Source organism: Erinaceus europaeus, chromosome 6 (genome assembly GCF_950295315.1).
Source record: "Erinaceus europaeus chromosome 6, mEriEur2.1, whole genome shotgun sequence".
Classification (NCBI taxonomy): domain Eukaryota; kingdom Metazoa; phylum Chordata; class Mammalia; order Eulipotyphla; family Erinaceidae; genus Erinaceus; species Erinaceus europaeus.
Genome location: NC_080167.1, coordinates 29,934,697 through 29,951,000, shown reverse-complemented (window position 1 = coordinate 29,951,000; position 16,304 = coordinate 29,934,697). Strand labels below are relative to the sequence as shown.

The 16,304-nt window shown below is 38.2% G+C and overlaps 1 protein-coding gene and 1 long non-coding RNA gene across 4 annotated transcripts in view; both read left to right on the top strand.

Moving 5' to 3' along the window:
- Nucleotides 1–11,961, top strand: part of NTPCR (nucleoside-triphosphatase, cancer-related) — a 35,154-nt gene extending 23,193 nt beyond the window's left edge. The window contains exons 3-4 of one of the 3 annotated variants that reach the window (XM_060191980.1): nucleotides 5,399–5,608; nucleotides 11,712–11,958. In XM_060191980.1, the coding sequence (XP_060047963.1) occupies nucleotides 5,399–5,608; nucleotides 11,712–11,780 (279 nt within the window). In that variant the 3' untranslated portion in view covers nucleotides 11,781–11,958. Of the gene's footprint in view, nucleotides 1–5,398; nucleotides 5,609–11,711 lie in introns of all 3 variants that reach the window. The other 2 variants (XM_016188058.2, XM_060191981.1) reach the window with 2 other exon arrangements.
- The window catches only part of LOC132538904 (uncharacterized), a 243,266-nt gene that overhangs the window by 224,639 nt on the left and 2,323 nt on the right, over nucleotides 1–16,304 (top strand). The gene's annotated exons all lie outside the window — the stretch shown is intronic.

Genomic DNA, 16,304 nt, shown 5'->3' with positions numbered 1-16,304 from the left:
CTTTTCTAAAAATTAAATGGTACAGCTATAGCTCTAGAGACAACTATAAGCCTTTCAGAGGTTTTTTTTTAATTTTTATTTTTTATTGTAGCAATTATAGTCTTAAGTTCTTTCCAATGGCCTGTGGGGTGGGCTATGCTATCTGACCTTACTAACCTCTGACTTCATCTCACCAGTTTTCAGCTATACTAACTTAAAAGTGTTTCCCACATAAGCCAAGACCTTGCCAGCTTTGAACTTTTGACTTTAATCCACCACCACCCCCTACACACACACACACACCTTTTGATTGGCACATACAATATACAGTGCCCAAAGCCTTTGTATATATTTCACTGCAAAATATATGGTGCCCAAACCTTTGGTGGTTGTCCAAAGCTATTGATAATTTAACTGTAGCATTCAAAGGCAGTTTTTTAATTTATAGGGTGTTATCTTTCTACTTCATACTCTTATTTCAATAGTTGAAATCTGCTTCTCAGAGTCTACTATCTCCTTTGCCACTTCTCACTTTTCTGCTTCTCCCACCTCCTCCTTTCCTAATTCCTTTCTCCTTGGAACGCTTCCCATATCCCTTGCATATTATTATTATTATTTACATGAAATAGTCAAAGAACATGATGTTTTTCTTTCTAGCTTTTACTTTTCTTTCTTTTTCTATTTTTTTAGCAAATATATTACAAAGCTTTCTATATTTAAATATTCAAAAGGCCAGCGAATACCTCAGACGACATTCCAGGTGAAGACTCCAGCTTTGAGCACTGAATCTATACAAAGAATTGATTTTAACTCTTGCCTTAGTACAGACTGAATCCTTGGAGAGCAATGTGCACATACTTGATTGATGTCTCTCTGTAAGGTTATAGAAGAAACACTATGTTGACTAAAATAAAATTTTCTATTTCTTTACCTCTATTGACTTACAAAAAAAGAAAACCAAAGTTCTTTCTCAATTTGTTATACTGTTTTTTGCCAAACCAAGACATTGATATTCTAGGTATGAGAACTCACTGGACTGTGGATTGTTACACAGTCAAGGTTATAGTTCCCCCCACTCCTTCATCAGCACTGATCAGCTCTAGCTTATGGCTTTGCAGGTGTTTGAACCTGGACATTGGACCCTCAGACATGAAAGTCTCTTTGCATAGCCATTATGCTATCTACCCCTGCCCTTCTTTCCCATATTTATATGTTTCATTGGACTGAAGAAAGCAAAACAAATAGTGTCTTGCTTTCTTGCTTAAGAAAGAAAGAAAATTATTAAGATAGCTAGGTGAAAAATAGGGGAATATAAAGCTATCTTTTGTTACTGGCAATTGCTAATAGCTAAAATAAACTACAAGCTTTAGAAACTGCATTTAGCAAATAGACATCAGGTTATTTTACAGTATCAAGAAGGACTAACAACACAGACTCTGACAGTAAGTTAAGAAGTACCCATTAAGGAGCCAGGAAGCGGTATAACTAGTTGAGCATAGCACCATGTGTTATCATGTACAAGGACCCAGGTTCAAGCCCTCAGTACCCACCTGCAGGGGGGAGGCTTTATGACTAGTGAAGCATTACTGTAGTAGGTATCTCTTTCTCTTTTCCTCTCAATCTTCCCCCTTCCCTCTTGATTTCTTTCTGTATCTACCAAACAAAAGTGAGGAGGGGAGGGGAGGAAAATCTCACCATAGGGGCCAGTGAATTCCTTCTGGAGCACAGAGCCCCAGCCATAACCCTGGTGGCAAGAAAAAATAAGAAGAAAAGAAATATCTCTTAAAAACCACCCATGCATAAAAAATTGTACTATGCATTAAAATATTTTGAGTTTCTTAGAATAAGTTAAAAATCACTTTAATCAGCGATCTTTAGGTTCAATATATACATACATATATGTTAATATCTAAAGATATATGTATATCACACATAAATATATATTTAAAAGCTCCATTTAAACAAATATTTAATTGATTTATTTATTTGATAAAGACAATGAGAAACAGAGGGAGGGGGGAGATGGAGAAGAAAGGAGAGAGATACCTGCAGTTCTGCTTCACTGCTTGTGAAGCTTCCCCCTTGCAGGCAGGTAACAGGGGCTTGAACCCATTTCCTTTTGCACTGTAACATGTGTGCTAATTCAGGTGTACCACCACCTGGCCCCTAGGTTCAATATTTTGATTAAGTGAAATTGCCCATTTCTTTGTATTTTTTAAAGTGCATATAAAAATAAAGTATCAAGGAAAGATTATTTTTATGTTGCTGGCATAAAGCTATGTTTTGTTGCTTTAAATCAGTTTAATCTTTCTGGAAAGCAAACTAGTTGAGTGCATCTAAAACTATATTATTATTCATAGCTTTTCTTACTCCTGGCAAAAAACCCACTTAGGACTCTATTCCACAGACATATCTTCTTTGTCAAAACAAACAGGAATCAAAAGAGGTTTTGCACCAAGGAACTTTTCTCTTTTGTAACAGTAAAAGCATATACTTCCCTGAAACCTGTGCCTAAGAGTAGACTTTGAGTGCCACAGAGAGCTGCATTATGGCACTCAGCAGTGATGTCACATGATCATCCTCTTAGGAGAAAGGCCACATCCAGATAGTGTGTACAGTAGTTTTAACCATGTGTTCAGTGCCACTCTGAATCTTCATTGGTCTTCACTTTTTGTTTTCATATATCCTCCTTGTCTCTGTTGCCTTTCTATTTATTCCATGAGCACATTACTATTCCCCCCCACATCCAGAAACTAGAGCAGATTCCTGATAGTTTTCAAACCTGGACTCAGAACTATAAGACTGTGCTGACAGTTCAGGAGATAATCTAGAACAATGTAAGTAGAGTGATGTGCTAAATTTTTGTTTTCCTCTAAATCTCCTTGAGGGCCTGTGAGATAGCTCACTTGGGAGGTCTCCTGCTTTGCTTTGCATGTGACCCAGGTTCAAGTCCAACCTCCATCACACTGGGGAGATCGTCTGTGCTGTGATGTTTTCCTTCTTTATTTTTCTATCTTTTTCTAAGAAAAGCTGCTTAGGGGTAGGGGTAGATAGCATAATGGTTATGCAAAGAGACTCTCATGTCTGAGCTTCCAAAGTCTCAGGTTCAATCCCCCCGCACAACCTTAAGCCAGAGCTGAGCAGTGTTCTGGTTAAAAAAATTAAGAAAGGAAGAAAAGCTGCTTGGTATGGTAAACCCCAGCAACAAATAAATAAATATGCTTGAATGTTCTTTATTCTCTAAATCTATTACTACATGTTATTTAGGAGAACAAGTTGAGTATTAGTAGACTTCTTTATGACTTAGCATAGATAGCTATCCCTCAGTTGGATAAGAATAATTTTATTTTTCATTAAAAATCTTAGACTTATTTTTGAGATTCCTCCTATACTTACTGAACAATAGAAGTCCCTAGTTCTATACTGAATGAAAAACAAAACAGCAAAAACCAGTAAGTTTCAGCTTTAAAGTTAAATTTTACTTTTGTAGATGGTAATCTATACATATGTATTTAAATATCTGTGCAGAAATTTTAGTGTTATAAGTGTACTCTCATTGATGAATGTTGTAGAGAATTGCAGGGAAGGTGTAGAGTCTTGTGCTTTCTATTTTTACTTACTCTTTTATATACATGTCTATACATTTGACTGCCCCACATTAATTCATTCAAATGCATATACACAGATTCTCACACATATTCTTTCATCACTTATGTGGAGACATGTTACTGTAATTAAAAAATTAAAACTAGAGTAGTGCAGCTTGGCATGGGTTCAGATAATTAAGGTTTATTACATGGTGGGATACTATATTTTAGGTACAGCAAAATAAGCATGGGTAAGAATAGGCCAGACCCATGAGATAAGTCAATTACCATAGTTCAGCTTCACTACTACAATTCCCCGGAGGAGCGACCATGGAGGGGCCGTGAGCATGTAGGAAAACAGGGAGCCCAGAGAAGAGAGCACAGTGCAGATAAAGAGACTGACATCTGCCTGGCACACGCTTAATTCAGTCCTGATATCAGCCTGACAGTAGCTGTATGCTAATTATGTTCAGCCATGTGCTAATCAAGCTTCAAGGTCTTATTCATGGGCTTATTATATGGTCTTATTCATATATAAAATGTATTTGTTACTCATCATTTATTGTGTCTGGTGCCTTGGACCACTTGGCCACCCTGACACACTCATTATTTCTTGTATTTTGCATGTCCCTGCTATGGAAAACTTTTTCCTAAGTCAGGGTTTCACACCTGTATGCTTTCACCACTCTGGTTTTGTTTTGCCAGTGTCCATTTAAGGTATTCTAACTCTTGACTGTTTTGACTTGCTGAAGTAAATATAGGGCTTGCATGTATTTCATCAAATTAGTGCTTTCATATTCTTTGCATAAATACCCAGAAGTGGGGTAACTGGATCATGTGAAATTTCTTGTTTTCATTTGTCTGAAAAACTTTAAGGAACTAGTCCTTTTTAACTTCATCTCAGAAATTTCATCAACCTGCCAACACCCATGTCCACAGAGAAGCAATTACAGAAACAAGACCTTTCACCTTCTGCACCCCATAATGATCCTGGGTCCATGCTCCCAGAAGGAGAAAGAATAGGGAAGCTATCAATGGAGGAGATGGGATACAGAACTCTGATGGTGGGAATTGTGTGGAATTATACTCCTCTTATTATGGTCGTCGATAATTATTAAAAGTCAATAAAAAATAAACACTTAATGTGTCATAAAGACCAACCCTTCTGTTACTGATGGAGTTTCCATATGGGTGTGGACTCAAGAACTGTAAATCATTGGGATTTTTGAAGGTCAGTTCTACACTTACTCTTTATGGGGTCTTTGAAGAAGTACTGTACATAAGCTGATATAAAGTCATTAGAGAAGGAACCTGAGATTTAAGTGGCAAAACTCTGCTTACTTGTTTTGCATCAGAACTCCTTTTCTTTTTTACTTATTTCTAGCAGTCCTCATAGTGCAGACATTTGCCTGCAGTCTCCATCCAGCCAACAAGATATGTGATAAAATTTTAAAAGAGGCAGGTTTTAATACTAAAGACCTCCCAAGCTTGCTGTGCCGTTCTTTAAACTTAATGAACTCAGATCCTGCTTATGTTCTGGGTGTCTAAGAATTTAAATCATGATTATAATTGGAACAATTTCTACAGGAGTAAAAAACTGCCAGGAAAGCTGAGTGGCTCAGGGAATTGAATTTTCTGGGTGTTATACTCTCCAAGGGAGTCCTTCTAGATTACTTTTCCAACTAATAGTTCCATGAGGACTGTGCAATTGTCCAACTTGCAAAGCATGATTGACTGACTCTGGTGTGACTAATAATGGTGAGTGACTGAGGACAGAGATCCTTTGTGTGATGTGACTCAGTGGCCCAACTAATGTATTTTGTCCTCTTCAGGTAGGTTCAAGCAGTGACTCAGGACACCAAGTATGTGTCATTGATGAGATTGGAAAAATGGAACTATTCAGTCAGCCTTTTATCCAGGCTATTCGTCAGACACTATCCACCCCAGGGATTGTAGTCCTTGGAACAATCCCAATACCTAAAGGAAAACCACTGGCCCTTGTGGAAGAAATAAGAAGCAGAAACGACATCAGGGTGTTCAATGTGAGTACAGCCAGTTTTCTATATCTATGAAAATGGAGCAGACAAACTAAAATAGTATATGCCTTTGGCTTTGAATTTTCATTCTTTAAATTGAACTTTATTGAGAAAATACTAATTTACAAGACTGTTGTCTCAAGGGTATAGCTATGTATCTCTCTAAAATAAGGGCTTGTTTGCCACCAAAGCACCCTTTCTTTCTAGCTCATGGCATTGAGACTTCTGTTCCCTCTCACTCCTACCCCCAAACACACACACAGATATAGCAACTTTCCTAACTCTCCCTTACTGACACTAAGGTCTGAAGACATAGGCTAGGATTTTGTTTTTTTAAAAAACATGTTTCAACTTGTTTCCTGCTTCCCCCCACCCCCACCCCCCAACCCTATGTATATGGGTGAGGTCATCTGATATTTCTCCTGACTTTTTTACCAGCCATACTTGTTCCATCCACATTGTAGAAGAAGGCAAATTTTTGTGTTTTCTTTAAACTAAATAGTATTCCATAGTGTATATATACTGGTTTCCTTGCCCACTTATTATTGGGTGCTTGGCTATTATAAATAGTGTTGCAATGAACATAGATGTTCTTACCTTTTCAAATTAGTATTTTCATGTTCTTTGGATAGATACTTAAAGAAAGAAATTGCTAGATCAAATGGTAGATCTGCTTGTATTTCTTTTAAAATATTATATATATATGTGTATATATTCATTCCTGTGATACCATGGCCTCACTTGTACACAATTTCACTGTGACAGGCTGACCTTTTCATTCTTTTTATCTCAGAAAAATCAGAAAAACACAGACACAGAGAAATACCACCACACTAGAGTTTCTCTTCAATATCCTGTCACTTCCATGTGATGCCAAGGCTAGAATCCAAGTCACAGCAAGGTATACACCCTACCTGGTGAAATACCTTCCAGCTTGAAGAAATCTTTATACTGTTTTCCTTAGTGGTTGGACCAGTTTACTCTCCCAGTTGAGCAGAAAAGGGTTCCCTCTTCTTCGAATCCTCATCAACATTTATTGTTTCTTCTCTTTGAATTGTAGGCCATTCTCACAGTATAAGTAGTAATACATTGTTGTCTTGATTTGTATTTTCCTTATATAAATGACAATATTTATTTCTTGCTTTGGTGCAGTGTCTATTTAGCTTCTTTCATTTTCCCTTCCTCAGTCTCATCATTTGTGTATAGGAGCACAACAGGTTTATGTGCATTGATTTTGCATCCTGCTACTTTACAGAATTTATTGATTTTTTTTTTTTTTTTAGCAGATTTGGGGTGGAATCTTTAGGATTCCCTAGATATTAACATGTCATCACAAAGAGCAATAGTTTTCCCTGTTGAGAATGTTAGTCCAAGGTTTGTCATACATGGCATTTATCATGTCAAGGAACTTTCCTTCAATTCTCAAGGGTCTTTGCCATAAATGGGTGTTGGATCTTATCAGATGCTCAGCATCAATTGATATAGCCATGTGATTTTTTTAAATCTTTCTTTTTGTTAATATGGTATATTACATTGATTGGTTTGCAAATGTTGATCTATCCTTTCTTCCAATGGATCAGTCTAACTTGGTCTTGGAGAATTATTTTCTTTACATGTTGTTGGATTTGATTTACCTAGATTTTGTTGAGGATCTCTTCATCAGTATTCATTAGGGATGCAGGTATATAGGTTTTTTTTTTTTTTTTTGGTTCTTTTGTTTTTGATAGAGTCTTTTCTTGCTTGTGAAATCAAAGTGATATTATCTTCATGGGATTTGTTTGGGAGTGATTCTCCACTTCAGTTTTTTATAAGACTTTGAGGAGGATTTGTTTGTTCTTTCTGAATTTTTTTTTTTTTTTTTTTACTAGATTCATTGCTCAAACCATCTGGGCCTGTGCATAGGAAGGCCTTTGTTCACTACTTCAATTTCCACACAAGTGATTAGTCTGTTTAAATTCTCTATTTCCTTTTTGGTCAAGCTTGGTGGAAAGATTCTCATAATGCATTCATTTTTTCTAGGTTATCCAGTTTGTTTTGCATAGAGCAGCCCACAGTATTCCCATAAAAATTTTTGTATCTCTGTATCATCAGTTCTAATTTATTATTATTATTATTATTATTATTATTATTATTATTATTATTATTTTCATTGGGATTATAGTTTACATACGTATAGTTATTGATATATGTGTAAAATTTCTCTGCAAAACACTCACCCTCAGACTAGGTCCTCTTTTATCATCATGCACCAAGACCAGAAACCCCCTCCTGCTACAGAATCTTTTACTTTGATGCAGTACACCAAACTCAGTCTAATTTCTACTTTGTGTTTCTTTCTTTCTTCTTCTTTTTTATTTTTTTTCTTTATTGGGAATATTAATGGTTTACAGTCAACAGTAAAATACAGTAGTTTGTACATGTGTAACATTTCTCCACTTTCCACATAACAATTCACCCCCCTCTAGGTCTTCCTGCCCTCATGTTCTAGGACCTGAACCCTACCCCGTACCCCATACATAATCTTTTATTTTGGTGTAATACACCAAACCCAACCCAAGTTCTGCTTTATGTTTTATTTTTCAACTTATATAATTTTTGAATAATAATGATCAACAGGACTGTAGGATAAGAGGGGTATAATTCATACAATTCTCACTACCAACATGTCATATCCCATCCCCTCCATTTAAAGTTTTCCTGTTCTTTATCCCTCTGGGAGTATGGACCAAAAATATCTACGGGGCATAGAAAGTTGGAGGTCTGACTTTTGTAATTGCTTCTCTGCTAGACATAGGCATTGACAAGTCAGTCCATATCCCCACTCTATCTCTACCTTTCTAAAGTGGGGTAGGGCTCTGGGGAAGTTCTTTTTTATTTCTTTATTGGGGAATTAATGTTTTACACTTAACAGTAAATACAATAGTTTGTACATGCATAACATTTCCCAGTTTTCCATATAACAATGCAACCCCCAATGGGTCCTCTGTCATCCTTTTTGGACCTGTATTGTCCCACCCACCAACCCCAGAGTCTTTGTTGATTTTGTTCACACTTTCGAAGAACCAACATTTACTTTCGTTAATCTTTTGTATGGTTTTCTTATTTTCAATGTTATTGATTTCTGTCCTAACTTTAGTTATTTCTGTCCTTCTGGTTGCTTTAGGGATCCTTTGTTCTTCTTCTTCTAGGTCTTTAAGATGTGCAATCAGGCTGTTTATTTGTGCTTTTTCTTGTTTCCTAATGTGTGCTTGTATGGCTATGAACTTCCCTCTCAGGAATCTCGTAGCTGTGTCCCAAATATTTTGATAGATTGTGTCTTCATTTTCATTGAACTCTCAAAACATTTTGATTTCTTCCTTGATTTCCTCTTTAACCCAGTAGTTGTTAAATAGTGTACTGTTGAACTTCCACATTTTGGAACTCTTACTAATCTTTTGTTGATTGTTAAGTGTTAGTTTAATTCCACTGTGGTCTGAGAAGATGCTTGGGATGATTTCAATGCTCTTGAATTTGCTGATGCTGTCTTTGTGTTCTAACATATGGCCTATCCTTTAGAATGACCCGTGTGGACTTGAGTAAAATGTGTATTCCAGTTTCTTGAGATGAATGACTCTGAAAATGTGCAATAGTTCTAATTTATCTATCTCCTCATTTAGCTCCCTCATGTCTTTAATGATTTTCTCCCTGGATGATCTGTCAAGTTGAGAGAGTGGGGTATTGAAGTCCCCTACTATTACTGTGTTGATGTTAATATATTGCTGTAGCTCTTTGAGTAGATGTTTGATGTATTTAGATGGCTCCTCATTAGGGGCATAGATGTTAATAATTATTAAATCCTCTTGATTGACTGATCCTCTGAGCATTAAGTAGTGTCCTTCCCCTATCTTTTTAAATTTTATTGATTTTACAGTCTATCATGTCAGATATGAGGATAGCTGTTCCTTCCGTTTCTGTGGTCTCTGTAGTTTTCAATATCTCTTAATCTCTTTTTGAAATCTCTTACTTCTTTTATAGTTGTCTCTAATTGGTCTTGCTAGTTCTGTCTTCAGCCTCATTTATTCTATTTTCTCTCCCCTGTACTGTTTTCTGAAGTTCATCTGTTTTGTTACCCTGTTCTGATACTGTTTTAGCTTGTTCATCTAGCTGTCTTCTTAGCTCAGCTATTTCAGCTTTCAGCTGTCTAATAACTTTGAGATAGTTAGTGTTTTCTTCCAGTGTCTCATTTGTTGTTTCTGCATTTCTGATGACAATTCTTTCAAACTCTTTACTCACTCCTGTGATTATTTCCTTACCTAATGTTTGGATATTGACCTCATTATTTTGTGCTTCAACCTTTAAGGGACTTTTAGCTGGACTCTTGTCCTGGATCGTTTGTCCAATATTTATTCCTGTTGGTTTAATCATTTTATATAGTATGTTATGAGGTCCCTCTCTAAGTACTTTTCAAATTACTGATCATTCTTGCCTGGATTGAGTTGTGTCCTAGTAAGGTAATTAAAGGATTCTTTTTCTTCCCTGTAGGCTATGGGAGCCTGATGGCTTTTAAACTATAAGTAGGCTTCTTAGATTAATCCTTCACTCCTGACCAAGAGATACAGCAGGGTGGGGCAGAGATAATCCAATGATTATGCAAAGAGCTAGGCCACCACGGTATAGATTTTCTCCTGAGTTTCCTTGTTAGTTCTCTGTCCCCTGGTGTCAGCACAGGGCCTCCCCCCACTCCAAATTCTATGGGCAGTAAAAATGGAGACTCACAATTTTATTTGTGAGTCTTAGAGGAATCCTCTCCTCTCTTCAGCTGTCCCTTTGTTGGTGAAACAGACTGGAGGTGGTGTCTCAACTGGTAAACTGCCAGACTGTTACCAACCACTTAATCTCTCCCTAAGTGTCCTCTCTGTCCACGAGCCAGACGTGTTTGCATTCACCAGTGATTTGGTGGGTTCCTGAAGTTGTTCTAGTCCTTTCTTGTTGAGGTCCCAGGTGGTCTCCTTTGGTATTCCGGTGATTTGGTGTGTTCTTGAAGTCATTCTAGTTGTCTTGTTGTGGTCCCAGGTGGTCTCCTTTGGTATTCCTAGTTGACCCGAGAAAGGAGAGGAGAGAAACATAGATTCTGCTGCTCTGTAGCCCCCAATCTGCTCTCTTATAAAGACATAATATTGAGTGGAAGGAAAGACAGATCTTTAAGTAAAGTATGAATGAACTTTTTGTTACTTCCATTTGTTACTGTAATGGTATTAATTATGGAGGAAACGAGCACATGGAGGTCAGGATAACTGAGTTTTAGTTTTCACTGTCTACCTCATAGATATCAGTGAAATGCCTGTAGTTCTCTGAACCTCAGCTTCCCCATCTTTCGAACAAGGGATTGATTGATGTCAAACACCCCTTGAAATACTCAAATATTGTAGGTTCAAGGAAAGATAACTGACCTTCATGGATATCCAGAATTCTGTGTGTAACTCAGGACCAGTATGATGGTGTCATCAGTGACCCCCCTCCCCCAACTCCTTTCCCCAGCAACTGACCTTCCAAATTTCAAAGCTTCTTTTTTTCTATTTCCTTCAGGTCTACTCTGGTGCTGTGCTTCATCTTGCATTTCATTTCTCCATCCAGAGTGCCCCACAAATGGCTCGGTTCATAGCCCCTTTAATTATTAAACTCTACCCTTTGTTAAAAACCCACTGTCACATGTTGAGCCATCAGGGGCTAATGTGACATTCTTCCAGTCTTACCCTGTTTTCATAGGGTTCTTGTAAGAACTAGGTTGCTTCTCTTGGTCACGAATACACCTTGTCTTCTGCTGGCTTTCACTGTCTTGCTTTCATAATATTGCCTGCCTGATGACAAAAGAAAAGAAGGTGGGTGGGGGGTGGGTGGAGGTACACCTGGTTGAGCACATACGTTACAATGGCTCCTGATCCCCACATGCAGGGGCAAAGCTTTGTCTGCAGGTGTCTCTCTGTGTCTCCCTATCTCCTCCTTCCCCTGAATTTCTGGCTGTCTCTATCTAGTGAATAAAGATAATAAAAAAGAAATATTAGGAAAAAATTTAAAAGGAAGAAAAAAATAAAAGGAACATTGAAGTCCCATATCTTACTTCTTCCCACAGGTCACCAGGGAAAATAGAAACCACCTTTTGCAAGATATCGTGACATGTGTGCAGAGTAGCAGCAAGTAAACTTGGTTTGTGTTACTGCTTTTCTGCACATGAAGACATGTGTTAGTTCACATGACATGCCCTGCCAGTCAAGGTTTTATGCCTTTGGGTTTATGAAACTTTGTGGGCTTTTCCAAAGAAAGCCTGACAGCTGTTAATAATAAAATGTTAAAAAAAAAAAAATCAAATTAGCCTTAATGTTGGATTGACTCTACAAGATTAACAATCTATTGTGGTTTATTTATGCTATGAGATTACTGTTTATTTCCTCTTGCAGTTATGCGTATGATTTGGGTAAATTATGAAATGAGAAATGGTTTTCAGAATATTAGATAGAATTTCCCCCATTGAAGTTCAAGAGAAGGGGAAGAAAAGAGTTCACTAAATAATCAATTTTGCATGTCATGAAAAATTAAATCTTACTTTTGAGTGCAGCTGAACAGTCATGCAACTTGCAATGATAATAGTTATTTGATTTTTCTTTATTTCAAAAGCAAGCTACTTAGGTCCTTCTCCACCAATTTATTTAATGTTTTTTTTCTTTCTTTCCTTTTGCTTATTACTTAATAAAATAAAACTAAATGTGATGGTTACAAACAGGAATCTTTGTGTGGGAAGGATAAAACACTCTTTAGAAATGCAAATAACAGGTTGACAAAAGAGTTCACCTGCTTGTTTTCTCATGCATGTGACCCAGGTTCAAGCCTGAGCTTTACTGCATTGGAGGAAGCTTCAGCGCTATGCATCTGTCTGTCTGTCTGTCTGTCTGAAAGTCAGCCTGGAGTGGTGAAGCCCCCGTGACAACAGTCCACTTTCGTCATGTTAATTTAGGGATGTTTTTAAATCTTTATATGCCTCATTTACCTTCCAGAACAGGGGGGAAATGAATGTGATAAAAGGTGATATGGAGGGTGGCAGATATAGCACAGATGTCCACTTGGATAGTGTGCTACTTTGTCATATGCACATCTGAGGTTTGAACCTGGCTGCACTGAAGGAAACTTTGCTCTGTGCTTGGTCTCTTTCTCTCTCTGCCACTCTGTTTTCTCTATCTCTGTCTAAAAGTTAACTGAAACAGATACCACACCGTCATCAGCTCTATTGCATATTAGACTGCTGCTATGAGGAGCACTGTTGTAGATGATAAACTCAGCTCTCAGGATAAGCTCATCTCACAGGGACTCTAGAAATACTGCTGAAACTCCAGAACTCACAGAAGATAAAACCTGTCCTCCAAATGGTTGTTGGTTCTGGAATTGTTACATTCAGTACTTTTAGGTCACTTTTTATTAAGTTTTGTGAGTTTCCTGGATTTTCTTAGCAAGTAGCCTAAGTTATAAAGCCAGCTGGCGTTTATGCCAGTGGTGACTCTGTCTGTAATAATGGGCCAGTCCAGGGACGTGTAAGTGGAGGTTCCTGTGAGCTGAGGACGAGGCACAAAGCACAGAAACAGGGAGCACTTGTGAACTGAAACAGAGTTTGCATCCTTTGAAAGACTTTCATGCCAATATCTCTTCCTGGTTCTTTTTCCAAAGGTACCTTTCAACAGCATGGTCTGCACTTGATAAATTTTTAAGGAGCACAACAGAAAAGGATTACTAGATTCTGAGCTAACTCCTTTATGGGGGGGAGTATTATTCAGTATGAGGAAGAGGGTGTCTCTGTCCCACTGTCCCTGCTTCATTCTGTTCTGGAGGGAAACCCAGCTCATGATGTCTGAAAGGGTTAATGTGTCTGCAGTCGCATTTGTCAGTACAGGAGGAACACTAGGCATGGATGTAGCCTGCAAGCTTAAGTACAGGGGAATGGCCACTGCCTCTGGAAGTAGAAGCTTCTCACAAAGGTCCCCATACATGACCCTTGACGCAAATCACCTCTCATTTGAATGCCATTTAACTCTCAGAGAAACTGAGAAAGGGAAAGACATGTTGGGGAAATGTCTGTATGTTCCCTGAAGATAGACCTTATTGGGACTAAAATTGGACCCTATCAAGATGGTACATTCTTTGACAAACACAGAAAGGCACTCTGTGTCTACAAGGGTTGACATTCATCTGCATGTTTTTCTGCTTGTCCTTTTGAGCTCAATGTTATCAGTCTTGATTGCTTAATAGGGTGAAGAAGAATAGGGTGATACATATCTTATGGAAAAACCAATGAAATTTATTCAAAGAATATAAAGAGGGTCCTAGTAGTGGCATACCTAGTTGATCATACACATTATACCATGCACAAGGACCTGGGTTCCAACCCCTGTCCCCACATACAGGGGGGAAGCTTCCCAAGTGACCCTCCCACTAAGATTTCTGAGTTACTCCCCTTACTGTTTAATGTACTATTCACATAGTTCTTGGTGCAGCCTTTCCAGCAGACAACAGAATAGAGAAATTTAAAGTTTCTCAACAATAGTAACATCAGTTTTCTCACATGTAAAAGACTCCCTGCAGAACCTAGAGGAATAAATCTTGAGAATGCGGAGATGCACATACATGTATCTGTACCATGGTGGGAACAAAAGGAAGAACTTGTATTTACCTCAAGACTGGCTATTTGCCCACTGTCAATGATTCAGTCACACTTTTTCAGATTGTGGTAAGCAGCTTTTATATTTACTATTCACAAGCCTATTCATCGGGTTAAATAGTAAGCTGTTACTCAGTAAATACTTTTTTTCTTTTTTGCAAAGTTTTGTATTGAAAGAAGATATCTTTAAGGCGATACTTCTTGCTGAAAGTATTTCAGATTTCTGCCAGCATACAAAATAGCTAGTTACGCTCTGCTTTTTGGGGGCATTGATCACAATTTTCCTCACTAAAAATAATATACAAAATGTATTGCTTGGATTTAAATAAAGCATGTGGCTAATCTGGCATTATTGATTCTAAATTTCCACTGTGTGTTGAAACCATCTGTGTCTGGGAAGTAGTTTTCTGAAAATCATTCAAAGTTCCAACTCAGTTTTGACCATAAAAAGTGCAATGTCTGACTGCTTAGCCCTTTCCTCTCAAGTCTCTACCTTTCCTCCCCACCCCAAATCATCATGCTTCAAAGAATCAGCATGTGCCATCAACATATACGCGCATACACTGTCTTCCCAGACACAATCTTGCATGAATAGAGAGGAGTGGAAGGAGAAAGAAGAAACAATTCTCATTTCTCTTTTTCTGGGCTACTCTCAGCTCTTGACCACCCCCTCACTGTTTCTGTAGGCTTTGCATGTTGATGGATTTTTCTTGTCTTAGCTGTTGGTGGATTTTTCTTATCTTACATAAACATACCACTGGGGGGTGGGGAGGGTAAATTTCAGTGTATAAATTTGACAGGGAGTTGGGTGGTAGCGCAGCGGGTTAAGCACACGTGGCATAAAGCACAAGAACAGGCATGAGGATCCTGGTTCGAGCCCCTGGCTCCCCACCTACACAGGAGTTGCTTCACAGGTGGTGAAGCAGGTCTGCCAGTGTCTTATCTTTCTATCCCCCTCTCTGTCTTCCCCTCTTTTCTCCAATTCTCTCTGTCTTATCCAACACCAATGACATCAATAACTACAACAAAAATAAGAGCAACAAAAAGGAAATAAATAATAAAAAATAAACAAATTTGGCAGAGAAACATTCAGATCTTATCAATATGCTTTAGAATTTAATTTTTGTAATATACAGGAATTGCATCAAATCTTTATTTCTGCTTCTTGACCATATTTGACACTACAGGTAAGTGGTTCAGCTCTTACAGATTTCACTTTTGGTGGGACATAGTGGCTTTCTGTGGATACCAAGGGAATGGTCATCTCTACATCAGGCTGACTGCTGCTGAGCAATTGTTGTGTATTTTAACTGAATACAAGGAGACAGCTCGCAGCATAGGGAAGCCACACTCATAGCTCAGGGTCTTAAGGCTTGGTTATGAAGCTACCCAAGAAGATTTTCAGAACTGCCAGCCAAGTTTGACTTGGCAAACCTAGAGAGCTACACAGTAAGGTAATGTAAGCTTATTAAACTAACACCTGGATATAAATAATAAATAACCAAGTTTGTATTTCCAGGGATTAGTGCTCTAAGATTCCTAATTATAGAGCCCACCTATTGTTATGAATCACTATTATTTTACAACAAAGGGGCTTGGTGGTAGTCTACCTGAGTTAACACAAACATTACCATTTGCAAAGACCTGGATTCAAGCCCCTGATCTCCACCTGCAGAGGTGTTGGGAAATTGTGCAGATGTGGTTGAACATTGGCAGGGCCCACAAATGACTATATTTCCATGCAAGTATTATTTACAGATCCCTACCACGTTATCCCCTCAGGGTATTGGTAATTCAGTTAAAACCATTGTAACAGTTGCTTCCACCTTCCCAGCATGCCTTTTGCCTTTCTCCACCCCAATTCCTAGCCAATCCCATCCCAACTTGCCACTTCTGGTTTTTGCCCTATAAAGCCCACTGCTGTTCCGCTTTCACCCTTTTTTCTCTTCTGCATCTTGACCTAGAGAAGGGCTGGTGGGCATAGGGGGAGATGGCCATTTTGCTAGCTCTATGAGGCCTAAA